Genomic DNA, 21,296 nt, shown 5'->3' with positions numbered 1-21,296 from the left:
GAATTTTGAATTTTGATAGGAAAGCTTAGGATCTGGAACAGCATTACATTTAACTGTCAGTTAAAATTAATCAATGGGTGGTGAAACAGCCCCTAAGTCTATTTGTTTAGGTGGGTACAGTCAAGGGCATAAACATCTATACAGCAATAGCGCGTCACATATATGTATACATGGACCTTATAGTTAGATAGTGACATAAAGGTGTATAGATATTTTTGACGTCTTGGTAACGTATATATTTTTGCCCTTGATTGTACTTAACACTTAACAAAATGTTAACAACCGAAGAATGTTTTAAACTAAATAAGTTTTTAAAAATGTGGATTAATATTAGTTCAAATTCATAAATTCGTTTGGGGACCAATCAACTATTTTACCGACATTTTGGGCGTCTCCTGCGTTTCCAAAATTGTCTCTGGCGTTACCAAAAAATCGTACTTCCAACAAGATATTTCACGGTTTAATGGCTTCAACTTACGTAGGATGGCATATATTCATGTACACCATCTATTAAATTACAGAAAAAACATGTTTACTTAAAAAAATCTGCAATTGTTTGAAAAATGTCGCGGACAGATTAGTGTCGGTTAAAAAGTTGATTGACCCTTGGATTTATATTTTGATAGATTTCATTTGTAAATAGCAATTTGCATATTTTTTTAAACGTTTTTTTCTATAAATAGACACATCACTATGGTTTACATTTTGTTGAGTAGGTACCTAGACAAATTTTAATAGACTAATAATAAAGTACCTAATAGGTATTAATTTTACCTTTCAGCATCAGCAGGAAATTGAAATAACCTAACCATATAAAAATATTTTTTAATGCAAGGTTTTTTTGCTGACTGTATTTTTTATTGACTGTACTTGCATTGCCACCCAAACTACATTTGCATACCAAATTTCAAGTCGATGCTATTTACCGTTGAAGAGTTTCGTCCTGCGGAGACGATCCTGGCTGGACAACCAGGATGTCACTACTAGATTATTGTTTTGTCACGTGATTTACATAAGTATTCCAAATTTCAATTGACTTGCAAGATTTGACTACAGCTAGACAGACAGACAGACAGACAACGGGACAGGTGAAACTAAATAAAAGCTTGTAATAATAAAAAATTACAATGTTGGTTTTATCAGCGTTTAATTTAGGCACCCGTAAACACTGCAAAACTGCAATACACACAACGATTTTTTTTCAACATGACATGAAATATTGACGTTGTGTTACAAATAATAGGCTGAGAAGTAGGCGCTGTGACTCGCTTGCCTGCGCGCGGTGACTAGCGGCCTGAAAAGAGATTTCATACAACCTTGCAGGCCGCTGGCCGGCAGTGCGACCATCTTTTGTTTCAACGCGCGCTCTGCGACACGCACGCGGCCTACGCCCAGCACCAACGCCCGCAGCCGCCCGCCGCCACAGCCACACAATAGGGCGACCAGACTAGCGTCCCACCAGGTTCATTTCTTGTTTTTTATTTTATTTTATTTCATGTAATGTTTGAGAAAAGCACTATACAAGCCTCGGCCGGAACCTGGGGTTGCCGGCCTCGCATCCCTATCCGATATCTCCTGGGCCGGCAACCCCCTACTTCCCGGCCTCTACAGTAATGTACTAATATTTGCGAGGCAGGTGTTTTCCCACTAGTTCCATTGATAGCACTATAATAGAGTTCTATAATAGTAGGTACCGTCAATGGAACTAATCGGAACACACCCCGCCGCCCCCCTCCCATTGCAACAGTGCGCCTAAGGTGCGTGAGGATGCTGGCGTGCAGCACCTGCGCGGCCAGACGTAGAACACACGCAACTACTCACAACGCCCTTAGGCGTGATAGGCGACATGTGCAATCAGTTCTTCAATGACCTAGTGTACCGTTCCCCCCCTTTTTTAACCTACTTTTAATCTTACCTGAGCCTACACCTAGGCCTACATACCGAATTAAATTTATTTCCTCCTTATTATGGGTCCTCAACTAACAAATTACCTAAACCTAACTCAAGTTGATTTACCTTGTTGAAGTCATAAATTTGACCAAGTGATCGCTAGGCTAGTCCGAGAAAGTAACCCTCTAGTACGTTTAGTATAATGGAAAAAGAGCTCAATTATTATATAATTTAACTAAATAATAAAGAGAAGACAAAAAGACGGTTCGATGAAGAAAGTTATTAATAGTACATTACTGCAGAGGCCATGAAGTAAGGGATTGATGGACGAGTTTGGGGTAGACGGCCGAGTCGTAGACGAGGCCGGATAGAACGAGTCCAGCAATCCCTGTTCTGGCCGAGGCTTGTATAGTGCTTTTCTCAAACAATGTGAGGAAATATTTCATCCATCCATCCATCCATCCATCGCATCGCATCGCATCGCATCGCATCGCATCGCATCGCATCGCATCGTTCGCATCGCATCGCATCGCTTCGCATCGCTTCGCATCGCTTCGCATCGCTTCGCATCGCTTCGCATCGCTTCGCATCGCTTCGCATCGCTTCGCATCGCTTCGCATCGCTTCGCATCGCTTCGCATCGCTTCGCATCGCTTCGCATCGCTTCGCATCGCTTCGCTTCGCTTCGCTTCGCATCGCATCGCATCGCATCGCATCGCATCGCTTCGCATCGCATCGCATCGCTTCGCATCGCATCGCATCGCATCGCTTCGCATCGCATTGCATCGCTTCGCATCGCGTCGCATTGCATCGCTTCGCATCGCATCGCTTCGCATCGCTTCGCATCGCATCGCATCGCTTCGCGCATCGCATCGCATCGCAGTATCGCAAATGCTTACAGAGTAGTGGTGGTTGGCTGTTCGTAATTTTTCCTTTGTCAGTTTAATGTTAGTAAGCAAAATTAAAAAGTTAGAGCAGCGGACAATAATGGATTTTCATACATACTTCATGGCCTAGGCCAAGGGAGTGTATGTAGGGAGGTGTAGGGATCCATAAATGAGAAACTTCATGTCTCCATTTCGTGACATTAACGCATACATTTCCGAGCATGTTTGAGAAAAAGGTATTTAATTCCGCAGCTGAGTCCATTGCAGAGGCCCACTCCCCGCCTCTGAAAGTGGCTTTCGTCATCGTACTGGGCGTTGCCTCGTGGTTGCCTCCTCTGCGTTAGCACTGAATGAGCATACTACCTTTTCCTTGTTAGTAAATAAAAAACATATAATGTTATAAGAGAGGATATTCAAAGGGAAGTCAGTTATAGCCCGAGGCTGTTCCTGGATCAAACCCGTGGTCACAATACTCCTGCAGTAACAAGTCCAACTTCAGTAGTACGTGGATGTAATTTCAATGGTTCATCATATTGACCAATAAGTAACTTCCGGATAACCTGGTACCGGTCAGCAACTTACTTGCATCTGCCTTAGTCAAAATGACTTGCATTGTTAGTTTATGAAGGGTAAGTATTTGGTAAAGCCTTTTACCATTAAAATAGTTGGTATAAATAGCCAAAACAGGACTATACAATCCAAGGTTCGCTGCCAGGAACGACCACAGTCTTCAAAGGAGATTCTACTTTCAGCAAATACTTAATATAAATATTATTCTGTTGTGAGTTGTTGAATTATTTTGTCTCACTTGTTTGAAGCTACTAGCGTTTGTAACATAGAACATTGAATGATATGTGAAACGCCGAAACCTTTCATTCGTCGGGCGTCAAAAGTCTGTCATTTATAGTCCTAGACAAATAGATAAGTAGCTTAGCTGTATGGTTAATGCGAAGAAAAACACAAATACCAAATCACATAAAACAAACACAACTTTTACCTTACCCAAGCGGAAGCAATAATACCAAACCTACTAGGTATATCCTATTCCTAATATTTCTAAACTAACCAACTAAACTATACGAAGACGGCAAACTAGGAACCCGGGTTCCACATTTAAATTACTCGCGGTGTCTCCTCTCTCTCAAAGTGCAGTGAGTGAGAGAGCCTATTCTAAGCTAAACCTACGTCGAGTGGGTAACTCTGCTGCCTAATTCCTAACACCCGTGTGCCTACTGGTATCCATCAAGGGGATTGGGTCGACAAATACCAGTAATGAAGAATAAGAGTGTGAATAAACTAACGTCTGTAAGATTACACTAGCTGTATGTGTAATCATTCACTTCAACTCTCGAGGCACTAGTGTATCTATAGTTGTAGTAAATCTGATTGCAAGTTCACCTAGGTGTCATGATCAAGTATCACATGAGGACAAACCAACTAAAATTAATTACGTAAAGCCAGACTGCCTTGGTTTCACTGGCCGGTATAGCCATTGTTAGGTATAGCAGGAAGCAGGTATAGCCATTTGGGGATAGGGGTTTTTTGGTGAAAATTACCTACGTTATGGAGTAGGTACCCGCACGAGAATGGTACCAGCAGCAGTTGACCACTGGTCAACAGAATTAAAATAAAAAGTGCCTGCTTCTCACGTGGCCTTGGACGTGAGTGATCTTTCAACCCCATTGTTTACCTACTTGTACCTTTGACAAACCTCACGTCGCTTCAACTAACGACGTCTGCCGAGCACTTCCAATCAAATGAGAAATGGATGACTTAATTTTTAGGGTTACGTAGCACAACTAGCACAAGGAACCCTATATGTAGTTTGCCATGTCCGTCCATCCGCGACTTAGTTTAGAGACTGTTAGTGCCAGAAAACTGTAATTTTACTTGAGTTACATATAGGTATGGTTACCACGCCGACATTGCAGTGTTAAAATAAAACCCAAAAATAAATTATGGTATTTTTTTTACATTTCAAATGGGGAGTTTTTTTTTCACAAACCCATAATACTTAGTGCAGGGTACCTATCGTTGGGTAGGTCTGGGTAGGTAATAAAAAATCATAAGTTTACAAAGACCGTTTTTTGATTTAGGGATCCATTTGCAAAATATTAGGCAAAACGCTTAAAAATATGGCCAGTGGAGTAGCTAGGTCACAAAAGGCCTGGGGCAAAAAATAAACTAGGGTCCCACCCAACTAAACTATTTTTTAGTGATTTGTAGCCAAAGTACATCGCACAACGATTCCTTAAGCCCAAACACGGCTTGGTTACTTTGTTTTATAACGGAGTTCCGTTGCCTACCTTCCGGCTTCAGCATCAGATCAGTTCGAAAGAATCATTAACTTAAAGCTTCTTCTTAGTCGCTTATCTAGGTATAATCATGATCGTTTATAGACGAGCGAGCATTACTTAGCTTTGACGAGTTCCATTGGTTGGTCATCTACGGTCTGAATGTAAATGCTTACTTATCTTAATGCTAAAAATGCCAAAATCGCCAATAAAATTTGAGGTTTGCCCTCGATTTCCCTAGGATCCCATCATCAGATCTTGACTTGGTGACAATGGGACCACCTCAGAAGAATATTCTTCCGAATAAAAAAAATAATTTTGAAAATCGGTCCACAATTGACTGGGTAATCGGTGAACATACATTAAAAAAATACAAACATTGGAACATAGAACCTCCTCCTTTTTTGAAGTCGGTTAAAAAGTTTGAACGGAACTGATTTATTATAGAAGTAATGGCAATAGACCAAGGTAACTAGGTACCTAAATCTTCTAATAAGTATATAAAATTCTCATCTCAGCGTGTTAGTAGCCAACTCCTCCGAAAGGGAAGGACCGATTTTTATGTTTTTTTTTTGTGTAAGTATATTCGGTACGTCAGAGAATAGGACGTAAATTATTTTTCATACTTCAACGCTTCTAATATATACAATTCTCTTGTCACAGTGTTTGTAACCAAACTCCTCCGAAACGGCTTGACCGATTTTTATGAAATTTTTCGTGTATTCGGTAGGTCTGAGAATAGAACGTAAACTATTTTTCATACTTCTACACGGTTGGAGTCGCGGGCAACAGCTAGTTTTCTAATATATACAATTCTCTTGTCGCAGTGTTTGTAAACAATCTCCTCAGAAACGGCTTGACCGATTGTTATGAAATTTTTTGTGTATTCACTCCGGTAGGTCTGAGAATAGGACGTAAACTATTTTTTTCATACTTCTACATGGTTGGAGTCGCGGGCAACAGCTAGTAATAAATAATAATGCACGTTAGGTTCTAATAATTAAAATATATATATTTTCAAGACACACAAAATTCATTCTAAATGTATTGAGGTATAATATTTCAGGCAAATAGTCTATCAGAAATAGCACTAGCAAGTAGGTATTTTAACCTAATAACAGTTGTCTGATAAATTTTATTTTGCCAAGGTTGGTAGATAAATTTTGTTTCATAATTTAATTTCTTTTCATCCGCTTTAAAATGCAGAAAAGTAAAGTACATACGTAGTAACTAGTAATTTTAGTACAATAGAGAGCTCAGAATTGCAATTCGCAACAAGGCTATTTAGTAAAATTTATGTTGTGTAGCTTTACTGCTTATACATGTAATATTTAAGTATATTTTCTGTTTATATGACAATCTAAACGACCATATTTTTTAACATTAACGAAAACACCATTATATATAATTTTTAATATCTATACATGACAAAATCAATTTATTTGGAACACATTCTGGACCTTTTTTCTTTTACAATTATAAAATAACATTATCTAATCTTACACAATTGTTTCAGTAATATAACAAACACACTCGTTTAACTTCAATCACATAAATAATAATCTAGAAATGTAATAAATAAAATTATAAATATCACAATAGAATAACTGCCAGCTAAATAGTTTGTCCCAGTAATGCCTCTTTAATATATCAATAACAATGTTTCGCCCGGGTATGAAAGATTAATGGAACATACAGGTCGATTCACAAGAGCTGACATGAATGGATTGAATGAGCGAATTAAAGTATACACTTCACAAAAATATGAAAATGTCATGCATCTGTCATTTTCCTAAAAAAATGTCTAAGCTTAGCTCAGTCACATTATTTTCATTATATCCATTCGACATTCGTGCCTGCTCTTGTGAATCGACCGGTACAAATGAAGGCTTTTTGTAAAAAGCATTAGCCTACCTCCATTGGTTGTGCTAGGGGTTATGAAGTAGGTATGGCTAGTGTGAAGAAAATGATCAATAAGAGCTGACAGTGTCGGTAAACTGCTGTGATATTGACGACGGATGGCGTGTGAACACCTTTGATCGTGACGAATATATCCTACCTTAAAATCTACTGGTAACCATTCAAATCAACCTGTCTCGATCGTTGTCGTAGTTGTCAAGAGTAAAAATAGAGATGCATTCAATGCCTCAAAAATGTGCCAAGGCTCTCATATCAAGGTGCATATTAAGGTTGTTGCATAGCAGCAAGTTTGCTGGATGCATCCAAATCCTTACTGTTGGCTGTACGTACATATTCGAGGACATATCTATATATTTTGGCAGATTAAAAACCGATTGATTATTTTCAATAAAATTATATTCCGTGTGTCCCATTTTAAACTGATGAAAATGTGCCGGGTAAGTGTCGTTCATTTTTCAGATGTTCAATTTAAGTCATCGTTTTTATTTGAATTTTATCTCTTTGTCAGATTTCATTATTCTTAACGGAAAACTTAATTTGCGCTGCAGGGTTTTCGTAACAAAGTTTACCAATAAAGAGTAAGTGCGGAGCTGTCGTCTTGACACTAGTGTAATTCATTATTATACGTTCGAACATCTACTCAGGAGACATATTTTCAAAAATAATAATTGCCCACATATTATAGCTAGAGACTATGTGTAGTTTTTTGGGAACAGCAAAAGTATATTTACACATAAAAATATTTTGGAAATTATGACTATTTATACAAGTAAAACTGTACATTTCGTACGATATAGTTTTTATAAAATTAAATTTAGTTTATAATCTATGTAGGTAGATACAGAGCAAATATATTCTATTTACATAATTTTAACCGTAACTTCGAAATGATTTATCTTCAATATATCTACTAAATAAACAATCTTCAAAATTTGTTAATGATTTCTTCAACTCATACTGAGTGTCACAAAACACGTGCACAATAATGTTAGCGTGGTTGGATGTGTTGTGTTGGCTCTTGATGGCCGGATCAATTAGGTATTGTGCAGTAAGTTTTGAAACAACCTGTAAAATGTAATGTATATACACACTGTGAAGTAGGTATAGTTAGAGTGAGAAAAGTTTTTCCATGTCAGAGCCTGTATGCCATAGACATAAGATTGAATTTAACTTGGCCCGTGTAAACACTTTTTTCACTACGTTTATATATACGCTACGCATACATAACAGTACAACAGATGTCATATTAAAATATGAAAACGTAAATATTACAATTTATTCAAATGTGTGAAGAAGTATCTGGGTAAATTTTTAAGGTCAGCATTACATTTTAGCTCATGTGGATTAAATAACTTCTTTACCGAAAATAAAATGTAGGTAAGTAGGTACATTACATATTTATACCTATCATCTTATTTTTGGTGACCGCCTAGCTAGACGTATCAAGTTCATAACTCAGTTGTGGGACCGTACCCACCTCGTGCCTACTGAAACAGGTAGGTACACTTCTGAAACTTTTAACGAAGTTTAAATATTAGCATTTGGGTAGTTGACATCATTAACCAATAATTCCAAGACATAACTGTAGTAAAAAAAATAGCTCTGCAACCAACATATTTTTTAATTATCTGCAATACGTACTTGCAATACGTTTACTTGATTTGAAATACATAAATAATCAATTCACTTGACAAATAAATGATGCCACAGCTTGCTATCGGCGTTTATTAATGTATAGTGTAAGTAATAAGTATAATGTAAGTTTTTGCCAGTTTATAAAAATCTAGTTAATCAATTGATTGGTGGTGTCTACTACCCGACGATCACCTCCAAAGCTGGTATTTTGACAGTTGTACTATGTATACATGTACATATGTGTGTATGAGTGGTTCGAAGGACAATTACTACTATCCGGATTCTGTTGGCCGTTAATGAACCTGAGGCCATACTGTCTAACTCGCTAGGCATCACAATCGCATTCATCATTTGTTTTCTGTCAACCGGTAAGGTATAAGAATCGAAAAGATGGTAAATGCGATTGTCAGCGCCTGCACATTCGACAATATGGAACTTAGGTATTGTGCATAAGCATTAAGCTTTATCTTTGAATACTGCTATAGCGTGCTTGAACACTGGGTTTTTGCGTTTACAATAAGCGCAACTAAGTGTGTCCAACCAATTGGTCTGCTCATTGAAATGAAATAACCCCTCACAGATTATGCTTTTTGTACTGATATGTTTAAGTTGTTTTAATAATAATATGACTTTGGTGTTGAGTGCAAAAAAAAATTGAGCAAAATTTAGCTAAATAATCTAGTAATTAGGCAATATTATGTACAGATATCGTGATTAAAATAAAATTGTCTTTATCCAAAAATAATTATGACCTACTGAAAATAATAAAACCATTTCCTAAATATGTAATAAATTTAGTAGCTTCGTGAAGGTATAATATTGAGATCGGTATACCATAGAAAGAACTACGAAACTATGCAGTTAGAATTATTATCATAACAAAACAAGTAGGTATCTACGCGCATCGTGGTGGAGTGGCGCGGTCGCTCCCTCCGGAGCATAAACACAACCGACAGCTGCGGAGGAGGTGCAGAATGCAAGGCAGCACATTTTGCCAGATTACATGGTATATGTAGATATTGTTCAATTGTACTCTTAATACGTTTTGCTACGGAGGGCATCGACCTACCTACACTATTGGATGATCAATTAGTAGTGTACTTAAGTATAATAAAATAAGATCACTAAGTTTATATTTACCGAGCATTAAAATAATTATAATATGATTTACTTGCGGCTAATGTAATATTACAATCTGTGCCATGTTGTAGACAATTTTTCCGACTTATTAGGTATCGTAGGAAAGCAGAAAACAAACTCCGCGTCACTTAATTGTGATGAGTATTAGAATGCACATGGCATGATGGAGACATTACTCGTTCAATAAATACAAACGAATTTTAACGTACTTACTTATAAATTAGTAACGAAATAATATTACTTTGTACTGCAAAGTCCTTTTACTTATTCTGATTATTACAAATATGTTACTGATGCTGGTATTGCTGCTACAAGATACATATTGAGAACGTATCAAAAGATAACGCGGTGATCATTTAGCTCAGTACAATAGTCTATGTCGTGTCTATTATTTTATACAATCTAATTGTAGCTAGGCTAGCAATACTCAATACTAATATTATGACTTCAACTTAACGTATCACTATAGCTATAATTATTTAACATTAGACGCGTTACATCTAGGTCCTTACAATATGGCAGTTGTCAATTCGCTGCTAGCTGAGTTGTCGCCTACCTAAGCTATGTTTGTGGCTGCGAGCTGCGGGCGCGGGCTTCGTTGTCTGCGAAACGACCGACGCCGTCGAGTGGGATTGCGAAACATGACAAATTAATGATGTTTTATCACAACCATTATTGCAGTTTAATTCATTTTTGGTAATTATTGCAGGTACGAAACGTTTTAAAATGATAGCACTAACTGACGTAAACATTCAAATGCCGATTAGCTATAGATGAGCAAGCACCGATTGGGCAAGACAAATGTCATTTTTCTTTTACGAAACATCAAATAGTACAGCAATATTTTTTAATGTTTATAACAGTAGATTTACAACTTTCACTTCACAGATCTATGATGGTGCCCCATAGTTTAGTATCGGGCATTTACGTTTGATATTAACGTCACATAACAAGCATCGAACAAAGGGGACAAAGTGGAAACAATGGATAGGACAAGAACTCCTGTGTCAAATATTCTTTGGCAATAAGCTAAAAGAGTGTGTGGTGTTGCAGGTGTTTATGGGCGGTGGTGATCCCTTACCATCAGGAGACCCATTTGCTCGTTTGCTATCCAGTCAAATAAAAAAAAAAAAGAAGACAGAAACAATGAAAAAGAAAAAGCGCTTTACGAGTATGGAAATAACAAAAACGTCTCTAAATTAACTAGCACTTGGAAGGCTCCATAAGTTTGATGTACCTAGGTATTAGGTCACATCATTTATTCGGGTTGTCGGCACAATATTACTTACCTATTCAATCAAGTGATCATAAAAATTACATACATAGAGCATTAGTGAAGAACTTCTAACATAATATCGAAAACAAAGTCAATTGAAACTATCTATTGTATTTCTGTTCTTTACTCTTTGATATTTATTCGGTCATTCATTACCTATCTATTGAACAAACCTTAATATGATCCAAATTAATTTAACATTGGCTTGAAGTGCATCTTTTATTTAATTTTTATCAAAAGATCAATTCTTTAAATGTTAGCAATAAACCTTCGCGGTTCAGAAATAAGTAGTGGCATGTCATTTAAATTATAAAACAGACTTCAGACGTCAAACTTCAAATTCGGAATGATATGATAAATATGTTAATCGAGGTAAATGTACTACACATCAACAAATAATAAAAACTGGTCAACCGTGAGTCTGTCTTAGGAAAGAAACGATTATAGGAAAAAAAAATAACAAATCTTAATGAGGCGCCCTCACTTAAAATTTATTATTTTACATTATCACTTGCAAAAACAATTGAGCATAGAGAACGACATAAAACTCTACAAAATTGATGAAAAAGGGACTAATATGCATATATAATATGCATGTAACGTACATAATTATTGCCATATTTCAAGATCTTACTTGTGGAGAAAGTTGTGGCCTCATTCTTAACCTTTTCGACGCCAACGACTCATATAATATACACACCACAGGTTACACGCCAACAGGTATATATATATGTGTATACGTCCATTACTTTAATTCAAAAGCAACATTCGTTCAATTGTGTTAAGGTTCAATTTTAGGCATTGCAATATGGAAGCCTGGCGTATGGATGATGTCTTTTGTTTTTGACGTGGCGGCGAAAAGGATAATTTAGGCTAAATACCTACTAACATATGATTAAAAAAGTGAGAAAATTCGGCGAGACACTCATACAGAACTATACTGAGCGGCAAAAAATCTGGCCCTCAAATGTACGCAGAATAGGTAATTTTGTGTGAAGGGTGGGCCAAATTTTGTGCTGCTGATTATATAATACCTACCTGGCTAATTATCGTCTTCCAAATGCTAGTCAAACAAACCAATTAAATGTGCAGTATAAAACAGAAAGAAGTAGTTCGTACAATGTTTGAACAAGAGTAAACTAGGATCTAACTAATCGAAGAATAAGTACCTGATATTTTAGTTCAGGTTTGTAAACTACTTTAGATTTTACGCGTCTTGTTAATATTTTTTTCGCGTGTACCTAATCTTTACGTACCATAGTGTTATGCTTTAAGTATTAAATATTTAAAAATCAGCACCAGCATGATCGGTTTCTTCGTAGTTAATTACGAAGTCTAAGGGGCTGTTTCACCATCCATTGATTAGTGTTACCTGACGGTTAAATGTGATGCCGTCTATTCGAACAAAACAAATAGAGACGGCATCACATTTAACCATCAGTTAACACTAATCAATGGGTGGTGAAACAGCCCCTAAGTCATTCAAGCCCTAGTTTATTTCACAAAATGGATTAATTTAATATTACGTAGCACAAGGAAGGCACAAAATGAATTTAAATACATTGTTTGTTAATAGATACTCAAAGGGCCACGCATGACAAATTATACTTTTAAATAAAATTAATAAACCACAAACCAAGTAACGTACAAATATTTTTGATTACACTGTGATATAATTTTTGAAGCTTCGTAAAAGGCTTCGTACTAAGTTGTAAACTCATCAAAACAGTTTATTATTTAAATTACCTTTAAACATATAATAATGGATGCATAGATAGGAAATTTTATTTTAAAATTATAATTATTTAGAATACAACTGAAATATTAAAATTAATAATAGAAGACACATCAAAAACTTCATCCATATCTTAATTCATAAAGTAAAAATAAAATATATATGTTTTTCCTCAGCTACTTATGTATAAATACGGGAAAACTTTACCATACACATTGTACACCAACAACGATGCTTGAATGTACATACATACAAATGAATGGCGTTCAATGAATTGAGCTTTAATATTTCTTGGATCGTGGAAGACTTCATGACTTTACTTTCCACCGGCTGATGTGATCCGCCCGAATGTAAATTGTAATCGTTTCATCACGTACTAGTTTTACTATTCTTTCAGATTATGAATAACATAGCGCTCTAAAATTACATATAATCATAGGTTATTTACACGAGTTCTGATAGCATATCATTTTAAATAAGATAGTTATGTATATTTAGCTACAGCAGAACCTACTTATACATTTTCGGCATGGTATACTCTGTCTACAAAACATATCGACCACATCGTATATTTCAAACACGATCATTACTCGTATGACAGCTCAACCATGGTTCCATTTAAAAAATGTATTCAGTTCGTTACAAGCTTAACAGCGCGGAATACTTTTACGATTATTATTTTTTTAGTCAGGTTTGTATGTGGCACCAATGCTATACTTACCGAGTTCTGCTGTTAAGAGTTATAGTTGGCCAAACTGACATCAAGGTAGTTCATATACCTAATAAAGTAATGAATCGCTACTGAATTGAAATATCTTTGAAAACGTGTACGCCACCCTATACTGAACCTAGCATGCCCTCTCGTGCATCGTTTATTTGTTATGCTTATACTTATCGATGTTATGCAAAAATGTGTCATCATCATCAGTGGCGAATATAGTAGTGTGCGCACAGTTAGTTGCGCATCCCAGAGGATACCCCAAAGTTTGAACGGTTGTCCGTTATTGGCACAAGAACATGACATTCAACTTACAGGTTGCGAACTACGGCGTACGTCTAGTTTCGCGAGCCCATATAACGATTAGTTAACATCGCCCTCAGTAACCACGGACTGAACACTCCACTGACCAGAGTCAAGAACAGGTCAAGAGTGCCGCCGCAGCGGCTTTAAGCTTAGTTGAACGGGTTTAATATTAATATTTCTGATTTATACCTAAAATAAAATGAGTTTTCGTGTTACGAATACAAAATATTCGAATCGACGATCTTATTAACGGTAATAACAATTATATGTAATAGTTATATTTATAATATGTTCAAATATAAACATATGTTTCTTACAACCTCAAATAAGAAAAGAAAGTATTATGTAAGTATAGTATACAATATTAACAATATGAACTTATTTACAAATTAATTTTCCAAAATATGATATAATACTTATCTTTTAAAATTATATTGCAAGGCGCAAACACCCTACCGTTTCCTTTCTTGCCACGAATGTCCTTAATAATTATATATATATCTTTGTCAATCACATTTGCTCACCCGTTGAAGGTAAGTCGACTTTGTTTCTGCGTGGTTTCTCCACAATCCGCTCTAATTGCGATGAGCGTATACCGAACGAGCTTTTTTTCAGTGTCCAACTGCCTCATATTCTTGGCTCACATGACGGTTCGGTCTTTACATTGTTAGCCAAACCTTTGGTGGGTTTAACATTGGTCACGTTGGATGGTCGCAATGTGAGGCCCAGCTCGGACAGCGCCGGGCGCGCGCGGCGGCGGTGGCGGCGGCGGCGGCGGCGGCGGTGGCGGCGGCGGCGGTGACGGCGACGGCGGTGGCGGCGCGGGCCGTCCTGAGTTGTGGCACACTGCTCGAACGACGTTGAGTATTGTCTCCTTGTTCTGGCAGTACAATGTATACGACACAGATATGTTCATAAAATTTACTCTAACCAAGTTTTATAGTCTTTTCGTCAAATCAGCGATAACTTATAGCTAGGTACCTACTTAAACTAAATTAATATATTATTACGACATTATGATTTTCTTATTATTATCTAAAATTCAGTCAATATACATCGTTCATATTAAGTGATTAATATGACTAAAGTATTTATGTAATTAATTATTTACGGTATGCTACTTGCCCCTCCTTTGAAAACAGTGTGAAAATATTGCTTCTGTAGATTTCAAAAGCACATTGGAAATGTGGACGGAATTTTATATCTTCGTATATAACCTCATATAATGGAAGGAAATTATAATTGATCGAATTTCAAATGTTTTGTAATTATTGCTTATAGGAGGAACCACAATTGTTCAGTTCTTCACGAAATGCAAATAAACAGGCAATTAAAGAGATTAAACACGTCTCCTCATGTATAAAAAATACAATGTCGCACTAAAACAATTATTTTCACACTGAAAAATGTCAGTCTATCTTAAATGTAGCACTTAGGCGTAAGTAATTATACACAGTTAGGGGCGTGAAGGGCGCGGAGCGGCGCGGGCGCGGTGGGGCCTGCTCAGTACCACTCTACATTAGAGTTGCATTAAAGGCAATTTTTACTGTTCTACAAAAATACGTGGGCAATGTCCATCTTGCATTTATATGACGTCCCAAATTTAGAGCAAAAATATGTCTCCTTCAAATTTATATGCTCAATAAATATTTTAATATGTTTAAATCTATCGCATATATACTTACTCTTATAAATTTAGCTTATACTCGAAATTTTATCAACTAATCTTATCACGACTCGCGCACGTAATAGTCCAAACGCCTCTAACGACACACGGGAACTGATGAGTACCAGTCGCGGGAATCGCTGGGGTCGTAAGAAGTGACGCGTATTATTTGAGATGCAGGTTGGGTCTCTTGCCGGCGCGCGCAGCGGTGGCGGCGGCGGCGGCGGCGGCCAGATGGCGGCGGCGCGAGCGCTAGTCGCCGAAGCGCGTGCAGGCCTTCTTCCACTTGCATTGGGTGCACCACAGCTCGCGCTGGTCCATGCCGTACACCTTACGGCACTTTTTGTTGTCGGAGCGCGCGCGCCGCCCGGGGCTGCTCGGCGAACTGCTCGCCGCTGACAGCCGCATGTGCTTCTGCACAAAACATATAACTTAGTTTTAAAAATCATCCGACATTGACTTAGTTGTTATTCATATCCATATTCAGTCTTTATGGATGAGCCTAAAAATGGCATAGCTAAACACTACGTACCGGTGAGTGTGAGTTCGACCAGGAATGAGAAACTGGAATACTTATGGGCCTTGCATTACCATTCTGAAGAGTGGATAACAATCCTTGCCTGAAAAAATATCTCTAATTAGTAAAGCAATAGCCTCTCCAGCTCACGCATGTTTTTTTTTAACTTCAAAACAAGCAAAAAGGAATATTTTAGAGTACATGATAGGTTACCACGGATTCATAAATATAAGATAATTTCATTAGACTTTGTTATACCTCAACCTGAAATAACTCTCTTACCGTGGTTACACACTAGAGAATTTTGCAGGAGCAGAAAGAAATTTGTAGATTGTGGGTAGTTTAGGCGATTTGTTTATTAGAGGTGGGCTTATAGATTACCTGTAGGAGCCGACAAGCTGGCGCTGGTAGTCGGGGTCCTCGTGCGGCGGGCGGCACATGTCGCGGTGTGACAGTGTAGGCGGCGCCGTGGCTGCCGGCACTTCGCGCTCTGTGTAGTAGAAATCCTCCTCGTGGTCACTTTCGCCTGCCTTCTTTGGACTGGAAAAATGAAGCATGTTTAATACATCTAAGTCTCATCAATCTGCTCTGAACAGAATTTGACAAACTGGAATGGTTGTCAGAGAATGTATTTCATGTCGTCAACAACACAAAGCAAGTTGCCGTTATTTCTACGCAGCGTGTTCCAGTATTGAAATGACTAGTTAAATGTAGATAGGTACATTTCTCGCTAGAATGCGCCAATGACGTACCTACTTATTAAAAAAAATAACACGTTCGATTCTTATTCATTTCACTGTGCTTGATCATCCACGTCCGTGGCATAAATTGTTTTCTCTCAATCTCATCTCGTAGAAAGTTAACCAAAGAAGTGAACGCTCAAATATATATATGCGATCGAGCCGTTTCAATCATGACCTACTTACTTAGCGAAGATCGTTTTCGCAGTAAATTTAGCCGCCTCCAGATTTTCCTTTACATGCAGGCAATTTGATGTAACTAATTATAAAATGATTTGTGAGATGGATTGAATTCTACTTAGTTGCCTGCCTGCCTGCAAGAGTCTAAGATATTGAAGAGAGTGTAGTTGCGAGATTTATCGCAAATAATCGCCGTGTTGATGTACTATAATACCTACATACGAGTACGTTGAATAAAGTAGGGCCACGTCGCTTACGTAAGCAGCGGGCGGGCGGGCGGTTGACCTTGTGCGCGGGCGGCGCGGGAGCCGCGCAGGCAACCTTGTCGCGAAGCCTTGTTGCTTCCGGGTCAGCCCAGGGCCGGCCCTTTAGCTCTCTACTCTACTCTAACCGTACCATTTATTTTAACATAATAAAGCAAAGGTCATTTCCATTTACTACTGATTGCTACCCGCTTCCTTTTTAAAGAAACACACATACCTACACACATGTACGGCGAACAGGTTATATCCTTTGCAAATAGTAAATTATTTACAGTTAAGTGTTTGCAGTGCAGAACAAGATTAAGTAGGTAAAGGAAAATGGCTAACACTTATAGTTATTTCATGGCTCCGAGTAATATCGTTTCCCTTGTTATTTCTCAGAGCTCAAAGTGCAATGTGATTATTGTTTCAAGCTTTTATTGTCAGATATGGACTAGGAAATATGATGTTTGCATCCGCGCAGAGCCTGCGATCGCGAACTCGCCAGCTGGCTCGTTGCGCAATAATACCTACCGATGCACCCGTGCGCAGTGCGCGCGTGACCGCTTCACGTGTGCCACTGCGCTCCCTTATCTATATTTTATCATGTTCACTAACATACAATTAAATATTGCACAGAGTAGATGCATATATGCATTTGTCAGTAGCAAAACACTTAGCGCAACCGACACTACGTAACATCACTGCTTGGTTAGTCACAAATGCTGCGATTTACTGCACCATCCATGTATGTTCAGCACTTTCATGTGAATTTTGTGACATTTTATTTGGCTTCTTGGGAGGTTCCGGACCTAACAAAATTCATACATAATTCTTAAATCAGACAGGAAGTTTTTTGGTAGAGTTTTATTCAGGCATATCATGATGGGGCATCTTTTTACAGGGCTTCGTAGCCAAAATGACAATGAAAAAGAAACCCTTATAGTTTTTTCTGTCCATTTGTCCGCTATCTACGGCAAGATATTTACTTAGTAATTTAGCATGGGTATGTATACAAAATAATCACGCAGACAAAGTAGTGGAATATAATAAAAAAAGTAAAGTAGGAATAAATGGAATTCTCGTTCATCCATGACATTGATCCATCTCGTTGATCCATGTTCGTTCATGACGTAAGTAACTATTTAAGGAGTCGTTGGATACATCTTGCTAAAAGATCGCCGGTTTGTGAACAATTTAAATAATCCAATCCTGCGATCGTTTTGTGAATGTTTAAGTTGTAAGTACTGATTTTTGTTAGTGTAAGTGTTCTCCTTCAGCTAAATTGTTATTTTTGCGTACAAGAAATACATTAACCAAGTCAAAAAGAAAATTATCACAGCTACGAGTAATATGCATTGACGAGTAATTCGAATAAAATTACACATTTAATTAAACTTACCCTAAATGCGTGAGTCTAATGTGAGCTTCAATCGTTGTACACGAGGTTGTGATGTATCCGCATCCCCTCCAGGTGCATTCAAACACTAAATTGTTCGCCTGCAACAATGAGAAAAGAACAGTTAAACATTTTGTAATTTAAAATTAGAATTAATGTCATCTTAGCAACTTAACGCTTTGTTTGCACAGCGTAATTATAAATTGTCGTGGTGTCGTTATGCGGATAGGTATAGGTACGTTCTCTACTAATGCAGCGAATGTGATTAGCGCGGTAAGGCGATGTATTGCAGTGTGGCGGCATAGCAACGTCGGAAGCAGCTCTAGGTCGTGGCCTTGCGCGCTGCATGCCGCAGCGCTGCGCGCGCGTCCTTTGCACCACGACACGAGCATCGCCCACGCCGCCCATTCGCCCGTGCCACCGTCATCACCCCCACGCCCCATAATACATGAAAGCGCAAGAGAGAGACCCTCTTGCGTCTGTATAATTCTCGCAAAAATTACGCCTCGACTTATCATAATATGGCAACAAATAAAAATCTTGTGTTGTCACCTGGTTCTATAAAAACGTTAAGAAAGTGAATGTAGTGAGTTAAGAAATATTGTAATTACAGGATGGGTTGTCGTAATTTGCCGAGAGACATGAAGGTGGGAGCGAGCAGCGCTTGCCAAAGATTCTGCAACGACCTTCCGCTCAATGCCACATTATTTCGGCTACCCGACCCGGGCGGAGCTAAGACAATGCTAATGCTTTCTCCCGCTGGTTTGGCTGACATTCGGTTCATCCAGTGACATTCTATTTCTCAGATTAACTTTGTCAGATTTTACCAATTTTATTCTATTAACAGCAAACGTAATGTTACGTCCAAAAAACGTGATACTTTTTAATGATTTTCATAGCTTTGGTTGTCGACTGCTGCTATATGTATATATACGAGTACACAACATTATAATAATATGTAGATCCCATCTCCGTTTTTTCATTAAATACTTCAGTGACGTACAGAAAGCTACTTACTATTTACAAAGCTATAGTAGGTATTTCTGATTAGTGATCAAATTATTTTCAAAAAATTATAGTAGATATGTATATGTCTTTTCAATACCTATATATACTTCAGTAGTACAGCGTAAAGTTCATGTATTTTTCCTATGAATAATCGATACCTATATTGTTAAATCCTTTAGCTTGACCAGAAAGCTAGTTTGTATGATTTGTATCACATTGATGGCCGTAGCGACTTATTAACAAACAACACACACAGTAAACTGTGCAAACCTTAAACAAGCAATTCTTGTTTATTTATTATTTCGGGGATCTCGGTCACGACTCTACCGATTCAATATGATATTTGTTTGTTTGTTTAAACTCTTTATTGTATAAAAAGGAAATACAAAAATGTTACAAAAAAAAGTGCAAAGTACAAAGGCTAACTAGGCTAGGCTTTTTGCTAAATAAGTGGAGGTTTTCGAGTTTTAGCCCGTTCGCCCAGGTACTTTCTAACAAATCTAGACTAGGATTTTTTCTGACACCACCTTTTAGTCTATATATTACGCAAATATATTCATAGATTGATTATAATTTTGTAAAACCAATGAACACTCAGTCTACATGTGGACTCTGAGCCAAATCTTTTGGTTTAGAACGAATAATCGATCAACATTATCTTCCTCATTCGTTAGGTAGGTATATTCAATAGCTAAAAGAAAAACAATAGATAATTAACTATTATTAACTGCAGCGTTGTTTTTGCGCAGTGTTTTCCACAGAGACAAAGGCTCTGCAACCTTTGTGGACCACCCTTGGCCGTGGTGCTGCGATCTAGCACGCGACCTCGTTTCCTCACACCCGCTGCCACCTCTGTACCCCTGACCTGACCTAATTCTGAATGCATTTGATGTGCAATTGATGTGCGCTACACTACCTATAATTTTAACCAAACCCTGTCGCCTCAATCCGTGAACAATAATTATAAAAGAACTCTTATCGATACCCATCGAGTAAACATGGTGAAATAATGCGAATACGAGTATTTCAGTACATCGATGGCAAGTACTTAAGCTATTTAAGTCTTGGAGAAACTGCTACCCACGTGTACACATCTATAGGTAAGCGTAAGCGTACTTATTTACAGAACCCGAATGAGGGCGCATCCAATTCGTTCGCTTAACATTCCGAACATTTGATTATTTTTGGGGTATCATATTTTTCCAACATGTCTTGCTCAGGGGAAATACTTTATGTAGTTAGTTGAATATTTTGGTCTCCCTGGAGTGAAAGTACTAAGAAATAAAATGCCTGATAGACGATACACGGTCCAAGAGATAAGTGTTATGTGAAATCCGAAACAAAAATGATAACCAACCCTTTTTCAATATTAAGAAAAGGAATCCCAGATAAGAATATAATGAGAATCGATAGTATTCTTAGCTTGAGAACAATCTACAAAAACCTTTAATGTATTTAATTAAGAAGCCTTTTAATTTTTTGGAACAAGTTCCGGTACTTATAAATGTTTACTATCTTCGTTAAGTAAGTTATAATGTATTTAGTTGTACGTCGAAAGAAAAAATAAACAGAAGCATTTTACTACTTAAACTACATTTTAATAGAATCTGACAATTTTCTAGACATTTAAGACATCTTAACGCGGACACACTAACATATTGTATTTTTCACCTATGATGAGTTCTGTGACACATGAAAATTTTCCGAATTACGCATACTATGTTCGCATTTTTTTTATTTATTT

General features: G+C 37.6%; 1 protein-coding gene across 2 annotated transcripts in view; it reads right to left on the bottom strand.

The window, feature by feature from the left end:
• Positions 1 to 6,056: 6,056 nt before the first annotated feature.
• The window catches only part of LOC141428742 (zinc finger protein 704-like), a 50,912-nt gene continuing 35,672 nt past the window's right edge, over positions 6,057 to 21,296 (bottom strand). For both annotated transcript variants that reach the window (XM_074088762.1, XM_074088755.1), the window contains exons 4-7: positions 18,548 to 18,645; positions 16,365 to 16,523; positions 15,999 to 16,086; positions 6,057 to 15,880 (exon numbers count right to left, since the gene is read on the bottom strand). In XM_074088762.1, the coding sequence (XP_073944863.1) occupies positions 15,719 to 15,880; positions 15,999 to 16,086; positions 16,365 to 16,523; positions 18,548 to 18,645 (507 nt within the window). In that variant the 3' untranslated portion in view covers positions 6,057 to 15,718. The remainder of the gene's footprint in view (positions 15,881 to 15,998; positions 16,087 to 16,364; positions 16,524 to 18,547; positions 18,646 to 21,296) is intronic.

Source organism: Choristoneura fumiferana, chromosome Z, assembly GCF_025370935.1.
Source record: "Choristoneura fumiferana chromosome Z, NRCan_CFum_1, whole genome shotgun sequence".
Classification (NCBI taxonomy): Eukaryota; Metazoa; Arthropoda; class Insecta; order Lepidoptera; family Tortricidae; genus Choristoneura; species Choristoneura fumiferana.
The sequence above is the reverse complement of the archived record's forward strand: the minus strand, read 5'-3'. Positions and strand labels throughout refer to the sequence as shown.